Source organism: Gossypium raimondii, chromosome 6 (assembly GCF_025698545.1).
Source record: "Gossypium raimondii isolate GPD5lz chromosome 6, ASM2569854v1, whole genome shotgun sequence".
Classification (NCBI taxonomy): Eukaryota; Viridiplantae; Streptophyta; class Magnoliopsida; order Malvales; family Malvaceae; genus Gossypium; species Gossypium raimondii.
Genome location: NC_068570.1, coordinates 13284652 through 13307697, shown reverse-complemented (window position 1 = coordinate 13307697; position 23046 = coordinate 13284652). Strand labels below are relative to the sequence as shown.

Below are 23046 nucleotides of genomic sequence, written 5' to 3'. Positions count from 1 at the left end.
ATGGTGTAAAGGACCAAAGAATTTCACATTCTGTATCCTTGAATTGTGATAGGAGTGGATTGAGAAAAAGCCATATATTTCTACCCTCGGGTTGCAGTGGGAGAATGATGGTACAAATTTTTGCGTTTCAGTGGATTAAACTTTGAGTGGGGGCAATCTGACTAAGTGTTTCTTGGGAGACGCCAGCAGAGCAGGAAGGCGTTGTAGCACGTCAATGATAAGGTCTTAATAAACTTTGAGCAGTGATAACCTAAGAAGGATCATTCTCAAAAAAAGAAAAAGAAAAAAAACATTCTACATTCATATAAACACCATTCACACTTGTCTAGTTAGGAGCATTTGATGCATTTTGATCATGCCATCCTAATATTAGGCATAATTAGGTTCATTATACAGAGCATGTTCCTCGGAGAATAGACTGGTAAAATCACAAAGCTAGGCCTCTCTGGGTTACAACGGGAAAGGTTAAAAACAACAGATCTTGCCTTCCTGTATTGACAGCGAAGCAGATTGAAGATTGTAGATCTTATCTCCCTAAGCAGTAGTGGAGCAGATCGAAGTCCCTAGCCTATTTCCTTGAGCAGCAGTGGAATAGGTTGAAAATTACAGATCTTATCTCCCTAAGCAGTAGTAGAACAGATCGAAGTCCCCAGCCTTATCTCCCTGAGTAGCAGCGGAGTAGGTTAAAAATAATTGCAAATCTTATCTCCTTAAGCAGTAGTGGAGTAGATCGAAGACACTAGCCTCGCCTCCCTTGGTGGCAACAGAGTAGGCTAAAGATGACAGATCTTGCCTTCCTGTACTGACAGTGAAGCAGATCGAAGATTGTGAATCCTATCTCCCTGGACAACCGTGGAATAGGTTAAAAATTACAGATCTTATCTCCCTAAGCAGTAGCGGAGCAGACCGAAGATACCAGCCTTGCCTCTCTGGGTCGTAGTGGAGCAGGTTGAAGATAGCAGATCTTGCCTTCCTGTACCGACAGTGAAGCAGATCGAAGATACCAGCCTTGCCTCCCTGGTCAGCAGTGGAATAGACTGAAGATTGAGAATTCTATCTCCCTGGGCAGCAGTGGAATAGATTAAAGAATCTCATCTCCTTGGATAGCAGTGGAATAGGTTAAAGATTGTGAATCCTACCTCCCTGGTCAGCAGTGGAATAGGTTGAAAACTGAGAATTCTATCTCCCTGGGCAGCAGTGGAATAGATTGAAGATTGTAGGTCCTATCTCCCTGGTCAGTAGTGGAATAGGTTGAAGATCGTGAACCCTATCTCCTTGAGCAGCAGTGGAGTAGGTTGAAAATAGCAGATCTTGCCTTCCTACACCGACAGTGAAGCAGATCAAAGACATCAGTCCTATCGCCTTGATGTTGCAATGGAAAAGATTGAAGCCATGATGGCAAATCTTATCTCTCTAGCGTTAATGCTTGGATTAGCTGAAGTGGAACGGACTGAAGCTGTGGGCAGCGAATCTTATCTCTTTGGCATTACAGTGGAGCAGATTGAAGCCGCAACGGCGAATCTTACTTCCCTGGCGGTGTAGTGGAACGGATTAAAGTTACGACGATGAATATTGTTCCCCAAACATTGTAATTTAAAAATTGAAGATTGAGAATCTTATCTCCCTAAAGTTGCAGTGGAGTAGATTAAAACCAATAATCCTATCTCCCTGAAGTTGCAATGGAGCGGATTAAAACCATAGATCTTATCTCTCTAAAGTTGCAGAGAGCAGGTTGCATCTGGTCTTATCTCCCTGAAGTTGCAGTGGAGCAGACTGAGTAAAAAAGTCTTATCCCCCTGAAATTGCAGTGGGGCAGACTGAATGAACAAATCCTATCTCCCTAAAAGTTATAGTGGAGTGGATTAGAACGATGTATCTTATCTCTCTGAAGTTGCAGTAGAGCAGATCGCATCAAATTTATCTTTAAGTCGCAACAGATCAAGTTGAAGCTATAAGTCTTATCTCCCTGAAGTTGAAGTGGAGCAGATTAAAGATAGCAAATTTTGTTCTCTTGAGAAACTACAAACGTACGAATCTTATCTCCCCGAAGTTGCAGTGGAGCAGATTAAAACCGATAATCCTATCTCCCTGAAGTTGCAGTGGAGCAGACTAAGTAAGCAAGTCTTATCCTCCTGAAGTTGCAGTGAGGCAGACTGAAAGATGGCAAATCTTATCTCCCTAAAGTTGCAGTGGAGAAGATTAAAGCCGATAATCCTATCTCCCTGAAGGTGTAGTGGAGCGGATTAAAATCTTGAATCTTATCTCTCTGAAGTTGCAGAGAGCAGATCACATCTAGTCTTATCTCCCTGAAGTTGCAGAGGAGTAGATTGAAGCACTAGTTCCTATACCTCTGAAGATGCAGTAGGAAGGAATAGGGCTACCTGAAGAATAAGAGTACCAATGACCAACACAACCGGGCAAAATTGGTCATTTCTAAAGTCTTTGCTCCGTTCCCATTACACGATAACGAGCAAAGAGGGGCAGTTGTAATGGGCCAAATTTGCCCGGCCTACGTGAAGCTAAACAGTCCAAACTTTGGCCGCCGCAACCATGCCCCCGAATCTCCGCACGATCTTCATACCTGCGCAACAAGGAAGGAAACAAAATTGAATACGACAAGAAAAATCTTTGAAATCACGAAAGATACCAGAAGATTTTGTTTACTTTTCTTGTTTCATTGTTTGCTATAAAAGCAAACTCAACACACTGTAATGAGGATCCCGATTCAGAAATCAATAAAAAACGAATATTTCACAACAAAAAAGAACAGAGAATACAAAGAGAACGAAAACATCAATCAAAGGTCGGAGGTTGATATCTATTTTCTTGCTTCGTTTCAATTTTTTTTTACTTTTATTTTTATTTCTTTCTACGCGAAAATAAAATAAAAAGAAAGAAGAAGGGATTCCCGGTTCTATAGCGCCGCCGTGGAGGCCGAGGTTCGTCGTTTCCGATGATAAATGACGTATTTTTTGGGTCATAAAAATATATATATAATTTTTTTCCGCCATCAGATATCTGGCAAGACACTGTAAATCGGTGACCCATGGCCGATCTGATGGTCTGGCGACCGAAGAAGACCACCCGTGAGGGCTATTGCAGAGAGAAAAGAGGGAAGAGATTCAATTTTTTTTGGGTAAGGGGTTAAAATGATGTTTTTCTAAAAAATTTGGCTTTTATAGGCTTTGTAAAACGACGTCGTTTTGGGGCTGATTCCAATAGCCCAAAACTGCGTCGTTTCGCTTTTAACCCTCGCATTGACCCGACCCATAGCCAAGATCCGCGTGTTTTTTTTAAATGGACTATTTACGCGCGTGGTCCCTTCGCCTTTGCGATGGTTTGCAATGCGGTCCTTTTTCTTCCTTTTCCATTTCTTTTAAATTGACCCCGTAATTTTATCCCTGTTTCATTTTAGTCCCGCATGAAGCTGTGCGTTTAGGGTGTTTGAGATTATTTTCCATTTAATCCCTGACTTTGTGCGTGTGTATAATTTTGGTCCTAGTTTCAATTTTTTTATCCAATTAAATTTATACGCTCTAATTTTATTTTAATTTTAATTCGGTCCTAGGCCCTTTAATCTTTATTTTTTCATTTTATTATTATTATTATTTTTATGATTTTTATTATTTTGTTATTATTTTTTAAAAACGAATATTTTTCTCATATTTATACATATATATACATATTTTTTATTTTTAAATTTGACTAATTTCGATAATGTAGTTATTATTTAATTATTTTTAATCTATATATTTGTTCTTCATATGTACATATATTTATTTATTTTTTCCTAATAAATATTCTTTTATATTTATATATATACATGTATATATATATTTTTTATTTTTTGAAAAATGTTTAACTATCTACTTATATTTTAACACATATTTTATAATTTATGTACATATGTATATAAATTTTTGTTTTCATAAATGCATTATGTGTTATATATATATATATATATATATATATATATTTATAACCCAAAACTTTATGCGTAAATTATCTTTATGTCTTTTATTCTTCATAATTTCAAATGTATATATTTTGTGCCTTTTATTCTTTATATTTTGTTTATTTCCTTCATTTGTTTATTGATTTATGTTTTCATTTATATTTTAAAAGCATGTTTTTATTTTGCTCATTTATTTGAGGCTTTGCATGTCATTAATTTATTTTTATTTATGTATTTATCTATCTATTTATATTATTTCTATACAATTGTCGATTTATTATTGTTATTTGTTATTGCGACATTTGTACATGCATTCAATATAACATTACATCACTTTTTACTCGAGTTTAAAAATAGAAAATGTTCAAAATAAAGATAATGCTCGTATTTATGATTTTCAAGAAAGTTGAGCCCTAACGTATTGAGTTCCAATTTTCTTCGTAAAATCTAACAATCGAGGATTGTTTTTTTATCAAACAAAATAAAACTTGTCATCGGGAATTCAATATGTTGTGTCCTAACGTATTGGATGTGACACGTTGATTTCTCGAGACAAAAATTTTCTTTTAAAAAAATAAAGGAAATATTGAATGTTTGGGATTTTAGGAAATCGTTGCCTAACGTATTGAGTGGCGTTTTCTTCATAAATTTTAAACAATTAAGTATTTTCTTAAATTTTATCACACGAGTTTTTTTGGATAAACTCATTTTGAAGAAATAAAATATCGTGCCCTAACGTATTGGGTGTGATGTTTTCTGTTTCAAAATGAGGGCGTCTTAATCATTAATTTAATTAAGGATTGTGCTTTTTTTTACTCTCGACATTAAGAAATTTATTAATCAATTTGGTACCAATTTTTGGGCGTATGGGGGTGCTAACCTTCCTCGTACGTAACTGACTCCCGAACCCGTTTTTCTAAAACTCGTAGACCAAAGTCGTTTTTAGGTGGTCCAATCACACCTTAATAAAAGATTGATGACGACTCTAAATTTTCAGCGACAACTAATTTTTGTTTTTTTTCCGAAAATAAAAATGGTTTCGACAATCATGTTCTACGTTATTATTTAATAGAAAATTTTAACATATGGACTAATTTGCATGTTTTAAAATATATAAGGATTAATTTGCTAAAGTGGCCGAAATACAATCCGCCTAAGTTGAGGGGCTTCCTGCTATTTTTAGCCAAAAAACAGAACAATATAAATGCAGGGGCCAACACCCCACTCATGTCATGTCCTAACACACGCTCTGTTTTTAGAAATTTCTAAGTCTCTGATTTCAGACCCCAAAATCCCAGAGTCTTTTTTCTTGTTAATGGAGGTTTAATTGAAAACTTAGTTTTCGATTACTACATAGACCAATATATACCAAGTGTAGTGAGTGAGATTGTAGAGGTACACCAAAGTTATACATGGCTCACCACCATCACCACCACCACAACACGAGTGATGGCGTTTCACAGAGAGTTAACAGCCCGCGTTTCTCGGGTCCAATGACTCGCCGAGCTCACTCCTTCAAGCGCAACAATAACGCCGTCGGTTCTTCCAACACTAACGGAAGCAACAACAATAACTTGAGCGTGCATCATGAGATTGATCTACCGTTAACCTCACCCAGATCGGAGGTTGGAGTTGTGGCTGTGGGTTCGGTTTCAATTGATGGGTTGAGCCAAAGAAAAGGGTTGTTAAGGAAGCCGAGCGTTGGATCTATGGTTCTGGAATTTGGGTTGAAAGAGAGGAAGAAGCTCGGGCATTGGATGTTCTTGGTTTTCTGTGGGGCTTGTTTGTTTTTGGGTGTTTTCAGGATTTGTGCTACTGGTTGGTTTAGATCTGCTATCGAAACCGCTACATCAAATCAGGTACTTTCATGAATATTACGTAGCTTTTTGTGATAGCTGTTTATGAATTGACTTGCACTTCTATTCAATGTTGATAGATCAATGTGAAAAATGTTGTTTATCTTTGGCGACTGTTAGATTCTTTTAATTCTCATGCTTGGGAAATTAATGGGTGATCGTCTTGTGTACTTATTGCCATATTTATGGGTACAAAGCAGAAACTAGGGAGTATGCATATTAATTGCTTAAGTAATATATTTGCAATCCGAGACAATTTAAAGTTTCTTCGAAATGTGGATAAGTTGATACCAATCCCGGTTCGATTCCTGGATAACCCCTACCCCGTATATTTGGATCAAAGCTTGTATCTGAACCTAGATTTTTATAGCCAGAGTATTCCCGTTTCATATACTGAAATTGAATTTTCAACTGGTTTATAGTTGAGGACTAACAAGCATGCTTTTTATATCACTGGAAAAGAATTTTGAGTGTCAAGTTTTTAATTTTATGTTACTCCATGTATTTTTTTCTTTTCTCAGAGCACAAGGTAAGTTCTAATGGCAGATAAACTGTATAACGTGGTTTAGATTTTTTCCTTGCTAATGTGCTATCTCCGTCGTTGTGATTAGGGTTTATCTGAGTCCTCCACCAATAGACTAAGGCTAATGGATCAAGGCTATCATGACTATGGGTACGGAGGAAGTGATTCAGATCAAAATCTGATGACATTGACATCAGACATAACTGATGTAAGTTTAAAATCTGCATCTTAAATTTATTGCCTCACGTACGCTTGTATGCAAAGAAACTTAGAGTTGATTATTCTGTTTACCAATAAACAATTTTCAGATATTTTCCATTTCTTTTCCAGCATTCAGGTATTTGGTCTCAACCAAATAGCGAGAATTTCACGCAGTGTATTGACCACTCAGAGAATCAGAAAAGTATGGAAGTCTTTCATCTTTGTTAACACTCCCTGTTTACTTTTATGTGTGTGTTCACAGATATATTGATGTTTTTGTGTATTGGGAACTTGCTATCAACTTCTATGTTTTCATTCGTTCTAAACTTCTAATTGTTGCTTTCTTGGCAGAGATAGATGCAAAGACAAATGGCTACATTCTTGTAAATGCTAATGGCGGTTTGAATCAGATGAGATTTGGGGTCTGTCTGTTGTGTGTTTCTCATTGTCTTTATAGCCTAACCTTTTATTATTTCTATCTTCTGATGTATCAATAATTTTAGAATGCAGATCTGTGATATGATTGCTATTGCTAAGGTTATGAAAGCAACACTTGTCCTGCCCTCGCTTGATCACACCTCATATTGGGCTGATGAAAGGTTAGTTTCTTTGTGTGCTGTGCTAATGTTTTGGATTGCCTGTTTTGCACCTATCAGTACATCAGTTCCTTACTGGTTCTGTTGAATGCATAAGCTAATAACCTTCATCTACATGATCTGGATATGAATATCTCCTACTTCTCTTGCTATTAACGAATGGCTAACTTATAGTTATTCCAAGTGACATTCTTGACATCTGATGTTTAGGTACTTTAGTCACATAAGACTGTTGCGTGGTATGCATCATATTTATCTGTATATCATATAACACATTGTCTGATATATTTGCAGTGGCTTTAAAGATCTGTTTGACTGGCAGCATTTCATTGTGACCCTGAAGGACGATGTCCATATAGTTGAGACAATACCGCCGGAGTATGCTGGAATTGAACCTTTTAACAAAACACCGATATCTTGGTCTAAGGCTAGTATAAACTTATCTTTGCATTTCCAATTGTCTATACAGAAACTACAGAATGCACCTATTGTAGAGGATGGCTGGTTCTGTTTTCTGCCTGATATGGCAATAAGTTGAGCAGCCCATTCATACGAGTGGCTTTGCTTCAGTCAAACCATATCTATTGTGATACATGTATGTACTTTACTGGTTCCTTATGAGACTAGAGTAACTATCTTACATTTATTTTTTTATTTAGGTTACATATTACAAGGCAGAAGTCCTTCCATTGTTGAAGCAGCATAAAGTAATCTATTTTACTCACACAGATTCTCGGCTTGCTAATAATGATATCCCAAGATCTATTCAAAGGCTAAGGTGCCGGGTAAATTATGTGGCATTGAAATATTCAGCTCCAATTGAAAAACTTGGAGACACTTTGATATCTAGAATGCGTGAGAATGGTGGCCCTTATCTTGCTCTCCATTTGAGGCGAGTAAAAGAAATTTATTTATTATGTATAGAAATACTTCTTTCCCTTTACTCCATACTCTTCTTGTTTGGTTTGGCATGAGTAAGCATTTCTTTTCATGAAAATGGATGTGTGTATGGTATCATTTTTACATTCATGATAAACTATAATATCGATTAAGTTCACATTATTGTGAATAAGTCAAGGCTGATGTATGTTCTTGCTTTTATTTGTTTACTTTGTAGATATGAGAAGGATATGCTGGCATTCACTGGCTGCAGTCATAGCTTGACTGCAGAAGAAGATGATGAGCTTCGTAGGATGCGTTATGAAGTTGGCCATTGGAAGGAAAAAGAGATTAATGGAACAGAAAGAAGATTACTTGGTGGCTGTCCACTGACCCCCAGGGAGACTTCCCTCTTGCTCAGAGCATTGGGTTTTCCGTCAGGCACTCGAATTTACTTGGTCGCTGGTGAAGCTTACGGAAATGGAAGTATGGAGTCTCTTAAGGAGGATTTTCCTAACATTTTCTCGCATTCCTCCCTCTCTACTGTCGAGGAGTTGGAACCTTTTAAGAATCACCAGAATATGTTGGCTGGTTTAGACTACGTTGTTGCCCTTAAGAGTGATGTATTTGTTTATACATATGATGGAAATATGGCAAAGGCAGTTCAAGGACATAGGCGATTTGAGAACTTCAAGAAAACTATCAACCCAGACAGGTAATTTTCTACCTGTTGGCTTTCAACAATTCTTAACCTTCTTCATCAGGTTGTTTCCATTGTTTTCTTGAATGCATGCTCTTACAGCCATCTAATCATTGCCATTTCTGGAGCAAAATGTGAATAAATAAACATCAATCTGTTGGTGCAGGATGAATTTTGTAAAACTTGTGGATGATTATGACGAGGGAAATATTTCTTGGAAGAAATTCAGTTCCAAAGTGAAAAAGCTTCACAAAGATCGAGATGGATCTCCCTATTATAGAGAGTCTGGGGAGTTCCCAAAACAGGAGGAGAGTTTCTACGCAAATCCGCTTCCTGGATGCATCTGTGAAAGAACAGAAGTATAGAAAAGCTAAAACACAGCTTCTGTAATTTTGTCTCAATGCTCCAGAAAGTAAAAGCTCGACCGAAAAGGATGACTCAATTCATTGGTTGCAAAATGCCTGGTCAAAGGGAAAAACCGGTGGGTCATTTGTAACCTAACATATTGATTCAGCATCATCCATCAATGGAGGAATTAGCAAAGCCACAACAGATAGCTCAGTCATAGAAATCTCAAGAGACACCGGTAAAGATAAACATCCTATCCACCAAACTACCCTTGGAGAAAGAAAATGTTACTTTTTCCTCTTTTACTTCCTTTTTCTTTTACTAGAGAACATTTATTTTTATACTAGAACTGGTTTAAGGTTATGGCTGTAAAGAAGTTGGGTGGTGATGGGATAAATGAGGTGGCTGATCAAAGTTAAAAACAGTTTTGAATAACTTATGAAAAATACTATAGGACAATACTGATTGAATTGTATTACATCTGGATGTTTAATTAATAAAACGAAAAATATGATTTTGGTGTTAAATTCTACTTTTTGATAATATCTTATAAATATGTTCCTACATATATGACCTCTGTAACAAGTCGTTCTTATGTCAAAACTCATAAACTACTTGCCTGATTACTTTCTTTGTCTCTCAAATATTAACTAAAACTATGACCCAATGCTTGCTTGATTACTTTCTTTGTTCCTCAAATATCAACTGTGATCCAAATAATATCATAAATAATGTCAAACTTGTCTTCATTTCTAATTAAGAAAAGACACACCATTGGAAGACAAAGGAGACCGAAAAAAAGAAAAAAAAAAACTAAATAAAGACTAGATGAGCAAATAGAAGCTCGCAAAAAAAAAAAAAGGGTATCCAAAATATTCAAAGAAAAGGGTGAATCCTTGAGGCTACAACTGCAAAATAGAGTCCACAAGATCAGACAGAGGTGCAAGTTCTCCTTTGTCAATCAACCGGAATTCCTGCATAACATGACAATGTTACAGATATGGAGGCCCCCATAATCATATCATCATTTGAGCAATGAAAATGAAAAGCACATGGGATTTTGAGAAAAGGAGAAACTTACCCAAGTAAACAGAACAAAATGTTTAAAGCAAGTATTCAAATGAGCTTCTTCTTTCAAACTCACAATCTTCTGAAAATGTGAGTGGTAAATGTGGGCGTATACTCTGAACAATCTTTTAAATATCGTCTTCACAACATCTCGGAAATTCGGTGGAAATGGTGCCCCTGTACTCCATCAAAAACAAAAGCAATCTCATCAACAATGACAATAGCTTCCATTTTATTTGGTTCATTACATGATATATTACAATACTAACCCAGTTTTTGTGGGAAAATTGCTTCATCGTCTAGCTGAGCTTCAATCCAGTCCATCAGATACTCAACATACTTGGGAGCTGATACCTCTATAGGCTTCTTAATAGTAACCCCATCTGCCCATCTATACTCATATCTGCCAACCAATTAAACCAACCAATTTCAATCTTTATGTATACCTGTTGAACAATACCAGACTCATTGGTTTACCCCTCGGCCTGTAAACCATAGGGGCCCTTGCCAGAGGCACATCAACAATACTTTCACCTAACAAAGCAAACTATACTAAGTAATATCATACTTTGGTCCTGCTGACATAGTTGGGCAGTTGTTTGCTGTGCAGAACTCAGTCAGTGTACCATACAGGATATTCACCTGGTTGAAGAAATCCACCGCTGCATGAAAATAGAAATGGAGAGAAAATTAGTTCCAATGATAGTGAGTTCATTAAGAATTTCTAGCAAAGAAGTTTTTTAAACTCAGATTCTTACTATTTACAGCAAGCCACTCATTGATATCTTCACCAGGTGGTAGCCTAACAGCTTCTCTCAAGTTCCCACTACCCAAGGTTGCATCAATGTGCTTTTGAAGCTTAGCACCCTGCAATTCCATTTTCATTGAAAAATTGCTGCTCATCCACTTCATATAATATTATTGAAAGCACCCAATGACCCCAAACACAAGTTTAACAAATGGTAAAACTCGAAACAAGAAAAAGAGAAAGGGAACCAGTACTCCAACCTTGCTTCCTGATGGAGCATTCTTCTTAGGCCTAAATGTCTTCTGGTTTCTGCATAATGCAAAAAACAAAGGATCAGCCAATCCTTATGAGGAGAAAGGGTTTCAAGTTTCAAGGATTCCAAGTATCGAAATCCTTTGCTTAGTATCAATCATCTAAAGTAGAACCAATAAACAACTTCAATCATGAAGTTGAATGGATTAAATGAAGTCATAAATATCACCACTATTCAAATGGGTTTTTTTCTATAATTGTTTCTCGAAAACTCCATGTATGAATCATATATATCATCACCACAAAAACACATAATGAAAAGAAGAAAAAAACAGAGATCACCACCATATTGAAAAAGACACAGAAACAAGGTTTGGGTAATTGAATGGGTGCGAACCTGCTACCGAGGCCGAAGAGACTCATGGAAAATGACAAAACGTTGACGTTTTGCTAACGGTGCTAAAACCTCTTTGTGTTTGTAAAATAAAAATGCTGGAAACAGAGGATAAAGAAAACAAGAAAGCCGTATATGGTTATATATATATAAATGGAGAGAAGAGAAAGGTTTTTGGTAATTAAAATAAGGAAAACATTATTAAATTAGTATATATAGGAAAAAAAAGGAATGAAGATAAATGACAGACTGGCAAAGACAGCGAGCTCTGTCTCAGTTAAAGAACAGAACATATGAGAGAACAGAGCATAGCCAGAGGGAAGAGCAGACACAGTCGCAGTCCCCGTCCCCCTTTGGCCTTTGCTTACCTGGCATTCTATTCCACTTATTTCAAGCTTCCTTTTGGTCTAATTCTATACAAAGTCCCTCCCACAATATAGTTTGAAAATATGGTTTTTTTTCATTAATTAATTAGATTGTTTTCATTTTTTAAACATATAATGACAGTGGCATATACAGTTAAACAACTTTTTGCACATATATTTATATTATTATAATGAATTTTATGGATGAGGGTAGAAGAAAATATATGATTAAATTTAGCAAAAAATGATAGAGTTTAGTTGGGATGAGGGTGGGGTCGTCTTAGCTGGATTTTGGATTTGTATTTCAACGTTTGGGGCTGAATTGGGATTTTGATTGGACCATTTCAATGTTTTAAGCCTGCAATTACTTAATGGTCCAATATACTGTTTATATTATTCAAATGGCTTTCTACCCTTGACCCAAAGTAGTAGTTCTTACTTAGTATATTCCCTCTTATTTTTATTATTATTAAAAAAAGGAAAAAAATCTGAAATTAATAAATCAGATATGGGTATTTGTTTAAAAGAAGGAAGAAATTCGAAAGAGAAGCAATAATTGGGGTAATGATAGGATTGGATGCAGCAATCATTTTGGATTTGTGTTTTTGCTATCTTTGCTCTCATTCTTTCTGCAGCAAACCAATCTACAGATAAGTCCCGGCTCGGACTACTTACCATTTCTTCCACTACATTCCATGGATTTTATAATAGTTTTGTTTGGTTACATCTGAGCAGGTGAGCTTAGGGTAGTCCCAGAATTGTGTACAAAAACCAAGACACAGGTTTGATATCAAATTAGACTCTCCTATTTCACACATAATTTTAACATATATTCAACAGCACAGCCATTGCACATCAAAGTCGTGATTGTACTACCAGGAAGGGATAGTCCGTGTACCCCACAACAGGGTCTTGCGTATAAAATGTCTTCCTAATGTATCGATTTAATGGCGCATTGATCCTCAACCTAAAAACGAGGTCTGGATTCGATATAAAAAGACGGCCATACGATACCAGATCGGCATCACCCTCAGCCACTGCTTGCATCCCGAGCTCCCTTGTGAATCCACCACTGCACATGAAAGTTCCCTCGTAACTCCTTTTCAAAGTCCTCATTAAATGAGCTTCCTCATCTTCACTACCGTGCCTGCCTGATTCAGTTTGCCCATAGGCATGATAACGAGGCTGAGTCACATGAAGATAAGCGAGTTTCGACCCCAATTTCAGCTGAAGCTCATTAAGCCTCTCTATCACGGCTAAGCCTAGGTTGAGCGGATTAGAGTCAGTGGCGTCGAGGTGATCAATTGCGGGAGAAATTCGGACTGCGATTCTATCTGCACCTACAGCTTCGGCTACGGATCCAACGATTTGCATTAAGAATTTACATCGGTTTGCCAGTGATCCACCGTACTCATCTCTGCGATCATTGATCCCGTCTTTTAAAAATTGGTCGATGAGATATCCATGCGCTCCATGAATCTCAATTCCATCAAAACCGGCTCGAATGGCATTCAAAGCTGCCGTGCGGTAGTGTTGGACAACCTCTGGTATTTCCGAGATTTGTAGAGCTCTAGGTTTAGGATATATGCCATAGCTCCCATCTGGCATCAAAATTCTCCACCTGTTGGAGAGAGGCTTGCTTGTTGACGATATGGGTGCCGCCCCACCAGGTTGATACACTATTTCATTAGTCAAAATAAGCAAATAAAATATTTCAATAAATGGTGAAAGAAAGGGGAAATGCATAGGGTGATGGAAGTTACGAGAATGTGAAGCACGGCCAACGTGCCAGAGTTGGCAAAAAATGATGCTTCCTTTTGCATGAACAGCATCCACAATCTTCTTCCATGCCTCCACCTGTTGGTCATTGTAGATCCCAGGAACATGAGGGAAACTGCTTCAACATTGCACCATTAGGCAATTTAGGATATGCCAGGAATCTGGATAACTCAATATTATGAAAATCTGATATTATTGGAACAATCATTTAGTAACAGGGAAGGGATAAAAAGACTAACAAGGGTACCATTATATCATATACAAAATGATTATATTTGAAGTGAAGCATTGCATCTCCCAACCCTATTATCTCATATTCAATTTAATTTAAAAATAAAAACTCTTCCAATATGCAAAACGGCACAACATTGGGCAAATGCTATCTGTTTGATGGAAAAGACTAGAAAGTGGCATAACTAATTGGTGGAATAGTCGTATCAGGCTTTGGTTCAATTACGAAATTACCCAGCTGCAGTGTCGGACACCAGTGTCCCTTCGGTGATTAGAGAGCCGCCGGGAGTCGACCTCTGCGTGTAATATTCAGCGAGCGCTGGCCTTGGGATTCCATTCAACGCCCTGCATCTAGTCATCGGCGCCAGCACCACCCTGCCATCACATTCAAACCAAACTCAATAGACCCCCGGAAATCTTCGGTAGAACGTGTCTGACAACCAAAGTTCCCTCAAGACAAGGATCTAAGCCCCTCCGAAATCAAGGAATCTGATGCAAAAAAAAAAAAAAACCCGACAAACTGAAACACAGACCTGTGAGAAAGGTTGAACTTGCCCATCTTGTAAGGAGAGAAGAGCGTTGGGGTCCCTTGAGATTGAGTTTCCGGCATTGTTACCTTCCTACGAACTTGATCTGAAGATGAAAAAAACTTATCCGCAGTACACACTCCAGTTGAAAAAGTAAGGAAAACCAACAGTTACTAGAATGATTTACTTAATTATATAAAGAAATTTAGGGTGAGAGAATATAAGCATGTGGCATAAAATTGGACGGTATAGGGCTGGGGTTGCGGGAGTATTTTATAGCTGAAAATTTAATCCTTTGTTTTGATTTGATGAGTTGCGTGGGGAGTTTTGATTGGAGATAGATGGACGGAGGAGTCGGTGGGTGCTATTTATGGCATGGGTTTCATGTGCTGATTTAAACAGTGGCGATTCTTGATGCAAATATGTTTCCGCCGGCAATCACTGTTGCCGACTGGTTGTTGCTTTGAAAAGAAAAAAACTGTGGCAACAAATAGTTGTCTCTCTCTTGCAAAGAAGTACGAGTCAACACTCAAAGCTCAGTTACAACTGTGAGGGTTCCCACTTGACAAAAAAAGGCTGGGTGAAACAACAATTTTGCAATTCATTAATTCTGTTAATATCACGATTATGCGTAATTAACACCGTCTGCATAGTTACAATTATAATAAATTAATAAATTATTAGATTTAATAATTGTACTAATTTGAACTTAAATGGTTCAGTTAGGGTTATCCGTTAAAAGAGAAAAAGTATTATACTTGAAAAAATAAATTTGGGGCTCTTTTCTCTCTCTTAAATAGTCTTTTTGTTATTGCGATGGTCAATTCTTCAAGTTTTTCAATTGAATCAGCAGTGGACAAAGCCACCAAGAATGTTTGTTTTATAGAAGATAGCATGGATGGAGATGAGGTGATGATCGTTGATTCCCCTACAGTTGTACTAGATGCGGATAGAGGATAGTTCAATAATGCATTGATTGGTAAAGGAGGGGAGAACAAAGATTCGAGCACCCCCAACGACGATGGTGATTTCGAATTGCTTGATGGAGATATCATCACGGGTGAGGAGGATGGTATGCCATTGATTCAATTTTTTGATTGTGTTCATCATATCATGAGGAAACGCATGGCTTTATCAATTATCGTCAAGTTATTGGGAAGGAAGATATGGTTTAATATGCTTTCCAGCAAACTCTTTTCCCTATGAAAACCTTCTCAACCTCTGAAATTGATGGATTTAGAGAATGATTATTTCTTAGTGAAGTTTCGATCAATAGAAGACTATAATAAAGCTCTGATTGAGGGTCTGTGGGTGATCTTTGGATAGTATCTAACGATACAACCATGGACACAAAATTTTTCAACAATACAACCATATCCACATAATTTTGTTGCTTGGATACGCCTTCTGGGTCTCCCAGGATATATGTGTAAGAAGAAATTGGTTAAAGCCACTGGTGATAGGATTGGTCTAGTTGTTCGACTAGATGATAATACAGATAATAGTTTTCAGGGTCGGTTTGCCAAGATGGCAGTGTTTTTAGACCTCAATAAACTTTTTATTTCCAATATCAAAATTGAGGATAAAGTTCAACGGATTGAATACAAGTCTCTTCCTAATGTTAGTTTTTCCTTTGTTTTCTATGGGCATAGTAAAAAATCATGTCATGTCATGAAGTTTGCAATTGATCGAAAAAAGAATTTTGAGAATGTCTTTGTACCAACTCCTTTTCGTCCTAATTGAGATTATCAGGAAACTTAAGATAAATATGGACTGTGGATGCTTGTTGAGCGTAGAAAACGGAGAGATAGTCGAAATTTTGAAACAGTGAAGGGAGGGCGACAACCGACAAACCAACATGCGTCTAGGTTCAATGTATTGCATGACTTACGGGATGATGAAGCTAAAATCTTGGATAATCATATTCCAAATCCCATGAATTCTGGTAGTGGTCAACAAAATGGGATTGTTATTTATGACAATCCTCTTGTTGAAAAGGAATCTCTTCCTAAACAGATTGAATTTGTTAAAGGGAAGAAAAAAAAATGGAAGTTGTCCAAGTTAAAAACCAAAGTCAGGTTTCATTGAGTAATGTGGTAACTTCTACACCATCCAAATTAGATTTGGTTAAGGCAGGCCAATTGGTTAACAATTCTGTTGGGCTCAAATCCTTGACCAAAAATGAGCAAAAAAGACATCGTTTGACATCTACACCAATGGGCTCGTCCAACAAGGATTTTGCCACTGTTTTAAATTCGATCCAAGAAGATAAATGCCCCAAAATCCCAATCCTCACTTTAGAGTGTAATGAATTAAACAATGAGCCTTAGATCAATATTGTCATTTCTAAAGTGTCGACGGAGTCTATCTCGAAGTCCAAAAATTTAGTAGAAAGGAAGATGAAAATTTTTCTTGTCCCCGAGTGTAACACCCATTACTAGGTCCAGTCGCCAGACCCAAGCTACAGGATGCTACAACAGTTAACAGAACAATTCACACATGTTTCTGACTTTAATATTCAATAAATCAACAAAACAATTCATAAGTCAAGTTTAGCTTGATTCACAACATACATACAATCAGACTTAAAATCAATTAATCATTTTATAATCCATACAAAACATGATTTATAAACTAATCTGAATCCTAATCGAGCTTACGAAAGCTCTTAAACCAACCTGAGAACAAATTAGGGCTTAATTGAAAACTTAGCAAAAAGTAAGAAAAAAATCTACAAACAGGGTTACACGGCCGTGTGGCCAGGCTGAACTCGTGTGACAAGAAGTTACACGGCCGTGTGACTAAACCGTGTAACTGACTGAGATCGTGTGTGAAAATGTCCCATAACTTTCAATAAGCACATGGCTGTGACACAAGCCCGTGTGTGACACACAGCCATGTGTTAGACTGTGTACAACAAATAGACCGTATGTTGCACAATACAATCAACCTTTCCAAAATAACCTTTAAGGCATTCCATAACCAATTTAACCTGTCCAAAAACATGTACATTTCAATGCCAAAACTTCAACTTTAATAACCAACTAAACATACAACCAATATGCCACATTTGGCACCATCACAATCAAAGTTATAAGCACATATCAATTCTTATAGTAACTAGATCATAAACATATCAACTTCTAAACTATGCCACTCACTTTCACAAGTTTAAATATCAAACTCTACATTAACTAAAACATCATTCCAACAAGTTACCATATAGAATATGTACTTATTTGCAAGGACCATCCAAACCAAAACATATATAAGTGCCTTTACATGTGTTTGATCAACTTATGTACATGCCACAAATAACCAAGATTGAATCATTCAAAAGACTACCGAATTTGAGAGACGGTAGGTGTGTGCTTCTGGCTGATCCAATCGACACGCTCCGAACATTCACAATCTACAAAGAAAGTAGTAACAATGAGTAAGTATTATAAAATACTTAGTAAGCTCATACAATATAAACAAATAGCTTACATTAATCATTTAACAATTTCATGAATCAATATGCTATAATTTCACCTATCATGGCATTCACAACAACATCAACCAAATGGGATTTGGATCATAACCATATATATAATTCCAAATAAAAAAATTACACATTTCACTTCATAATATTTTCTGAATCAATTTATAAACATCACTTTGCTCATATTCATATCATATTTTCCACATCTCATATGTATCTTTTGCCAATATCAATTTCATATTTCCACATCTCATATGTATCTTTTGCCAATATCAATTTCATATTTCCACATCTCATATGTATCTTTCGCCAATATCAATTTCATATTTCCACATTTCTCCATCTTTTATTTTTACCTAATGAAACATCATAAAAGAACTAAGTACACAGGTGAAAAAAATGTCAAATGCTCGTCTGAGCTAATCATAAACACTAGTGCTCGGTTACTCGTCCAGATTAAACCTACACAACAAATAGCCTGGCCAGGGCTTTATACATACACACATGTAAGGTTACTAGTCCAAGCTAAACCTTTAAAACGACAACAGATTACCAGTCTAAGGCTAAATCAGTGTTACATCTATCTTCGAGTCCGTAACAAATGCTGGAGCTCGGTACCATCGAGCATCAACCCGTAACCTCAGATATGAGACTTTTACTAAGTTCATTGGGATTATCTCAATACTTTCATTCAATATTATTTCACTTCAATCAAATCTAATACCAACTTGTATATTATTTCATAACTACTCCAAACTTCCAATAACGCAAGTGCACACATTTAAAACATAACTCAACAACAAATTAAACTTACTTATAGTGTATGAACTTACTTGGGAAAACAACAATAAACACGACAACATGGACTATTCGTAATTTTCCTTTTTTTCTTGATAATTTTCCTTCAGTATTGTTCAAATCTTGATCTATAATATAAATATATTTCAATTCAATCACTCAAATATCATATAACAACATGTTATAAATATATGTAAGCTCAATTTCATTTTTGGTTATTTCTTCATGTTTTACGTTTTATTCATTTTAGTCCATAAAATCAAACTTATCATACCTTCCACATTTGGACTCCAAACTTTAAACCAACTTCAAATATATTCAATTACGGCTTTGTACTATAAAAAATTACAGAAATTATATACAAATTTCAAGATATTAACAATTTAATCCCGATGTTCAAAACTAACAAAATCACTTTATAAAATAGTCATATTTTCCACCAAAGCTTCAAACTCAACTATTTAACATAAAAAACCTCAAAATTCAACAATGGTAACTTTTCAAAACTTTAAAAGTTTTACGATTTAGTACCCGGGCTAGCTAGATAAAACTATAACGATTTCAAAAATATAAAATTTACGAAAAATGGGTTTGAAAATCACTTACTTGCATGGATGGAAAGGTTGGAAAGGTTTAACCATGACTTCCTATTATTATTTCTCTTCAAACGGCGGAAACAAAGAAATGGTGAAGATGACCACCATGTTTTAATGTTTTTAACACAATATAATATAATTTTAATTTATTTTAACACATGTTAACTAAAACACCTATCCAACTGTCCACCATAATTAAATATGGTATAATAGCTATATAAATCCAATCAATTTTACCATTTTTCCCATTTAAATAATATAATATAATAATGATTAATTTATACAATTTTTACGATTTAGTCATTATACATAAATTAACCATCCCATCACTAAAATTTTTGGACCAAACTTCAATTCACCAATATAAAAGCTCCGTAAATATTTAATAAAAATATTCACGGGCTCGATTTATAGAAACGAGGTCTTGATACCTCATTTTTCAAAACACTTGACTTTAGGATCGAACCACTTGTACTTAACTAATTATCTATTTAAGAAAAATTATCAAATCAAAGTTCACTATATCATTATACTTGACTCTTGAATATTAAATAATAATATTTACGGACTCACTCGTCAGAAATGTGGTCTTGAAACCATTGTTTCCAACACCACTGAAAATGGGTTGTTACACCAAGCATATTTTGTTGTTTCTTTCTACGAAAATAGTGTTCCAAACATTCCAGAAGACATGGCTTTGGCTGAAAGAAACTTGGATATTGACATGAAATTTGATTTACAAAGACATGGGCAGATGGGAAGTGTTAATTAAAGACTGAAGAAGCCACCTAATATTTTAAAGAACAAGGGCAGTAAGTTTAAGGTTCGTGGGCTTTCTAAACTTCCTATTTCTGAGTCTATGAATTATAGTCTTGATACTTTAAAGTCAAATTTGATTGTTGAGGATCTTATGGAGTCAATGGAAGTGAAGGGTATTGAAGCTACCTCTGCTGAGTTATAAGCCTTTCTCGGTACTTTCTTGTAACTATCTTTTATGATTTTTCTAAATTTGTTTGTCTGGAATTGTTAGGGTTGTGCTAGCCCTAGATTTGTTCATGTGGTTAGAGATTATTTTCAGGATTATGAGGTTGAGGTTGCTGCGGTTTTGGAAATTAAAGTTAATAGGTTAAAAGCTGATGGAATTATTTTGAAAATGGGATTCCATTACTCTTAAAGAATTGAATCTATGGGGTTTTTTAGAGGAATATGGCTTTGTTGGAAGAATTTTGTGAATTTAGACATTATTCTCAATCATCCCCAATTTATTCACTGTTGGATTGATGGGCAGGGTGTCTGTAAAAGTTTTGCTACTTTTATTTACAATAGTCCTAATAGAAGTAAACGAAGGTTTCTATGGCAAGGTTTAACTCATGTAATTGCTCAAACTCGTTTACCTTGGATTTTAGTGGGAGATTTAATTCCTACATGTCATTTGATGAGAAGAGAGGAGGACGACCAGTTACCTATGGATGTTCACTCTTTATGAATTTTCTGGCTAATAACAAATTAAGGGATCTCGAGTTTAAAGGGCCTATACTTACGTGGCAGAGGGTGAGAATTTTTTAAAGAATTGATACGACAGTTGGAAATATGGAGTGGGAACAAAATTTTCCAGAAGCTTTGGTTTACCATCTCCCTAAACTAAAGTTCAATCATATACCTCTTTTCATCTATCTAGGTGACGTTGTTAAAAAGAAGGTATCTCAACCATTTCGCTTCTTAATAGTATGGACTAAACATCCTGCTTTTAATTCTTTTATCAATAGGAGATGAGATCCCACTCTTCCAATTACGAACTTCATTAATTCACTCACTTCAGACTTGAAGAGATGGAATAAGGAGCTTTATGGTAGTACTCATACAAGGAAGCGCATCATCTCTCGAAAATTTAAAGGTGTCCAAAATGCTCTTGATAAAAAATGGTCAAATTCCCCTTTTGATCTTAAACTAGATCTCTGGGCTAAACTTGAGCGCATTTTAGATGATTAGGACCTTTTGTGAAGGCAAAAGCCTCGAGGGGATTGGTTATCCCAAGAAGATAGGAACACAAAATACTTTCATAGTAAAACTTTACTAAAAAGTAAGATGAATCGTATTTTAACTATTAAAATCGATGATGGGTCTTACGGTGAGTTTGGATGGGTGATTGGGTACGGTGCGGTGCGTTTAGCATACTTTTTGTCTCACGCTACAGTATCGCTACAATATCTAATCTCACCGCCATCGCTGTTTTTACACTAATCGCAGATAAACACACAGCCCATCCAAACCCGCCCTTAGTGTTATGATGAGCACCGCTTACAAGATATGACTCTTACTTTTTTCTAAGACCTATATTCTTCTGATACGTGGATACGGGGTACTTTTCCTTTGATAGGTAAATATTCTAAATTGGATTTCTTATATTCTTGATTCTCTTGTTATGGAAGTTTCTAACGGGAAATCCAGAAAAGCTTTTTTTGATATGGGACCATAGAAAGCTTTGAGATCGGATGGCTTACATGCTATTTTTTTCCGAAATCAATGGCATGTGGTTGAGCATTCGGTTTGCAAATGGGTGAGACGTATCTTTTCAGGTTGACCCATGGATCGCAACGTTAGCAAGACGCTTTTGGTTTTGATCTCCAAAAGCCAAAGTTCGAACACTATTAATTAATTTCATCTGACCAGCTTTTGTAATTTTCTTTAAAAGTTGGTGATAAAATTAATCGCCAATCGATTCAAACCTATCTTTTCGAAGTTGATTGCGTCTAATTAAGTCATTTTTATAGCTAGACGAAATATAATAGACAACATCCTTATAGCTCAAGAAATTATTCATTCTATGCGAATTAAGAAAAGGAAGACGTGTTGGATGGCTATCAAATTAGCTTTTTCTTCATTAAAAGTTGCAATCGGATCGACCAACAAAGGATCTTTTGTTCTCTCTATCACAATCAACAAAACAACGACTTTACAAATCTAAACTAAAAATTTCTAAACCTCTTTACTTTTTGTTTATTTAATTGTTTAAATGAATTAGAAAGTGAGTGAGCTTTGTTTGATTATGATGAATAGGAACTAACATTCTTGGGAAATTGGTTAATTAAAGTGTTTGAGTAATTAACTTAAGATTTAGGGCTTAAACCGAATAATTGGACTAAATTGAATAGAAATCAAAATTTGGAATTAACAACTCTAGAAATTAAAATTTAGACAATGAAGAGCAAATGAGACCTTATTGTGTAGAAATTCAATTGTCCCTTTTAGTTTAAGTAGATTGAAAGATAAATTGGTCTAAATTACAGGTTAGGTAAAATTATAGGCCGAAAGGTATTAATTAATCTAATTAGGTAATTATGTTTTTAAAATCATTAATCTGAATGTATTAATTATACGAGCTTTGCTACAATGTCGTGAAACTATCGTATGACCTCTTCGTTGAATTTTTTGCTTCTTGTTCCTAGCCAAAACTCTAAAACATATTAATTAGAACTGTTGATGGACTCAGACCACCTTCCTCTACATCAAAAAACCGAGCATATAACTCTACTACAACATTCCTAGTTGAGAAATGCGCATTAAGCATTAACTTAACATTCCGAATTGCCATTTAGCTCAAATGCATCATATCTTATAGGGTTCATTGGCGTTAGGTATCTATATTTCAATATCTAAATTCTCATCCGGCTTGAATTTGAGACTTTTCTTCTAACTCTTGACAAAAGCTCGTTTAGTTCGATGTTCTTGCTGGAAGCCAAATCTGT

At 35.9% G+C, this 23046-nt stretch overlaps 3 protein-coding genes and 1 long non-coding RNA gene across 4 annotated transcripts; 1 reads left to right on the top strand and 3 right to left on the bottom strand.

Annotated features, from left to right (window-relative positions):
- Window positions 1–5177: 5177 nt before the first annotated feature.
- On the top strand, window positions 5178–9585 carry LOC105772977 (O-fucosyltransferase 35). Its single transcript, XM_012594517.2, has 9 exons — window positions 5178–5814; window positions 6423–6542; window positions 6665–6737; window positions 6887–6957; window positions 7046–7134; window positions 7426–7558; window positions 7791–8023; window positions 8249–8725; window positions 8877–9585. Exons 1-9 carry the CDS (start codon window positions 5368–5370, stop codon window positions 9073–9075), a joined length of 1842 nt encoding a protein of 613 aa, XP_012449971.1. The 5' UTR covers window positions 5178–5367; the 3' UTR covers window positions 9076–9585.
- A 193-nt stretch (window positions 9586–9778) lies between these two features.
- Window positions 9779–11869, bottom strand: LOC105772980 (MOB kinase activator-like 1A). Its single transcript, XM_012594520.2, has 7 exons — window positions 11524–11869; window positions 11135–11183; window positions 10885–10993; window positions 10695–10788; window positions 10396–10529; window positions 10140–10303; window positions 9779–10032 (listed from the first exon to the last, which is right to left on the bottom strand). Exons 1-7 carry the CDS (start codon window positions 11547–11549, stop codon window positions 9961–9963), a joined length of 648 nt encoding a protein of 215 aa, XP_012449974.1. The 5' UTR covers window positions 11550–11869; the 3' UTR covers window positions 9779–9960.
- A 661-nt stretch (window positions 11870–12530) lies between these two features.
- On the bottom strand, window positions 12531–15001 carry LOC105772978 (12-oxophytodienoate reductase 3). Its single transcript, XM_012594518.2, has 4 exons — window positions 14429–15001; window positions 14130–14270; window positions 13649–13779; window positions 12531–13564 (listed from the first exon to the last, which is right to left on the bottom strand). Exons 1-4 carry the CDS (start codon window positions 14503–14505, stop codon window positions 12741–12743), a joined length of 1173 nt encoding a protein of 390 aa, XP_012449972.1. The 5' UTR covers window positions 14506–15001; the 3' UTR covers window positions 12531–12740.
- A 2589-nt stretch (window positions 15002–17590) lies between these two features.
- Window positions 17591–19400, bottom strand: LOC128041859 (uncharacterized). Its single transcript, XR_008196781.1, has 2 exons — window positions 19311–19400; window positions 17591–17834 (listed from the first exon to the last, which is right to left on the bottom strand). It is a non-coding gene; the product is annotated as an uncharacterized LOC128041859 (long non-coding RNA).
- Window positions 19401–23046: the final 3646 nt, after the last annotated feature.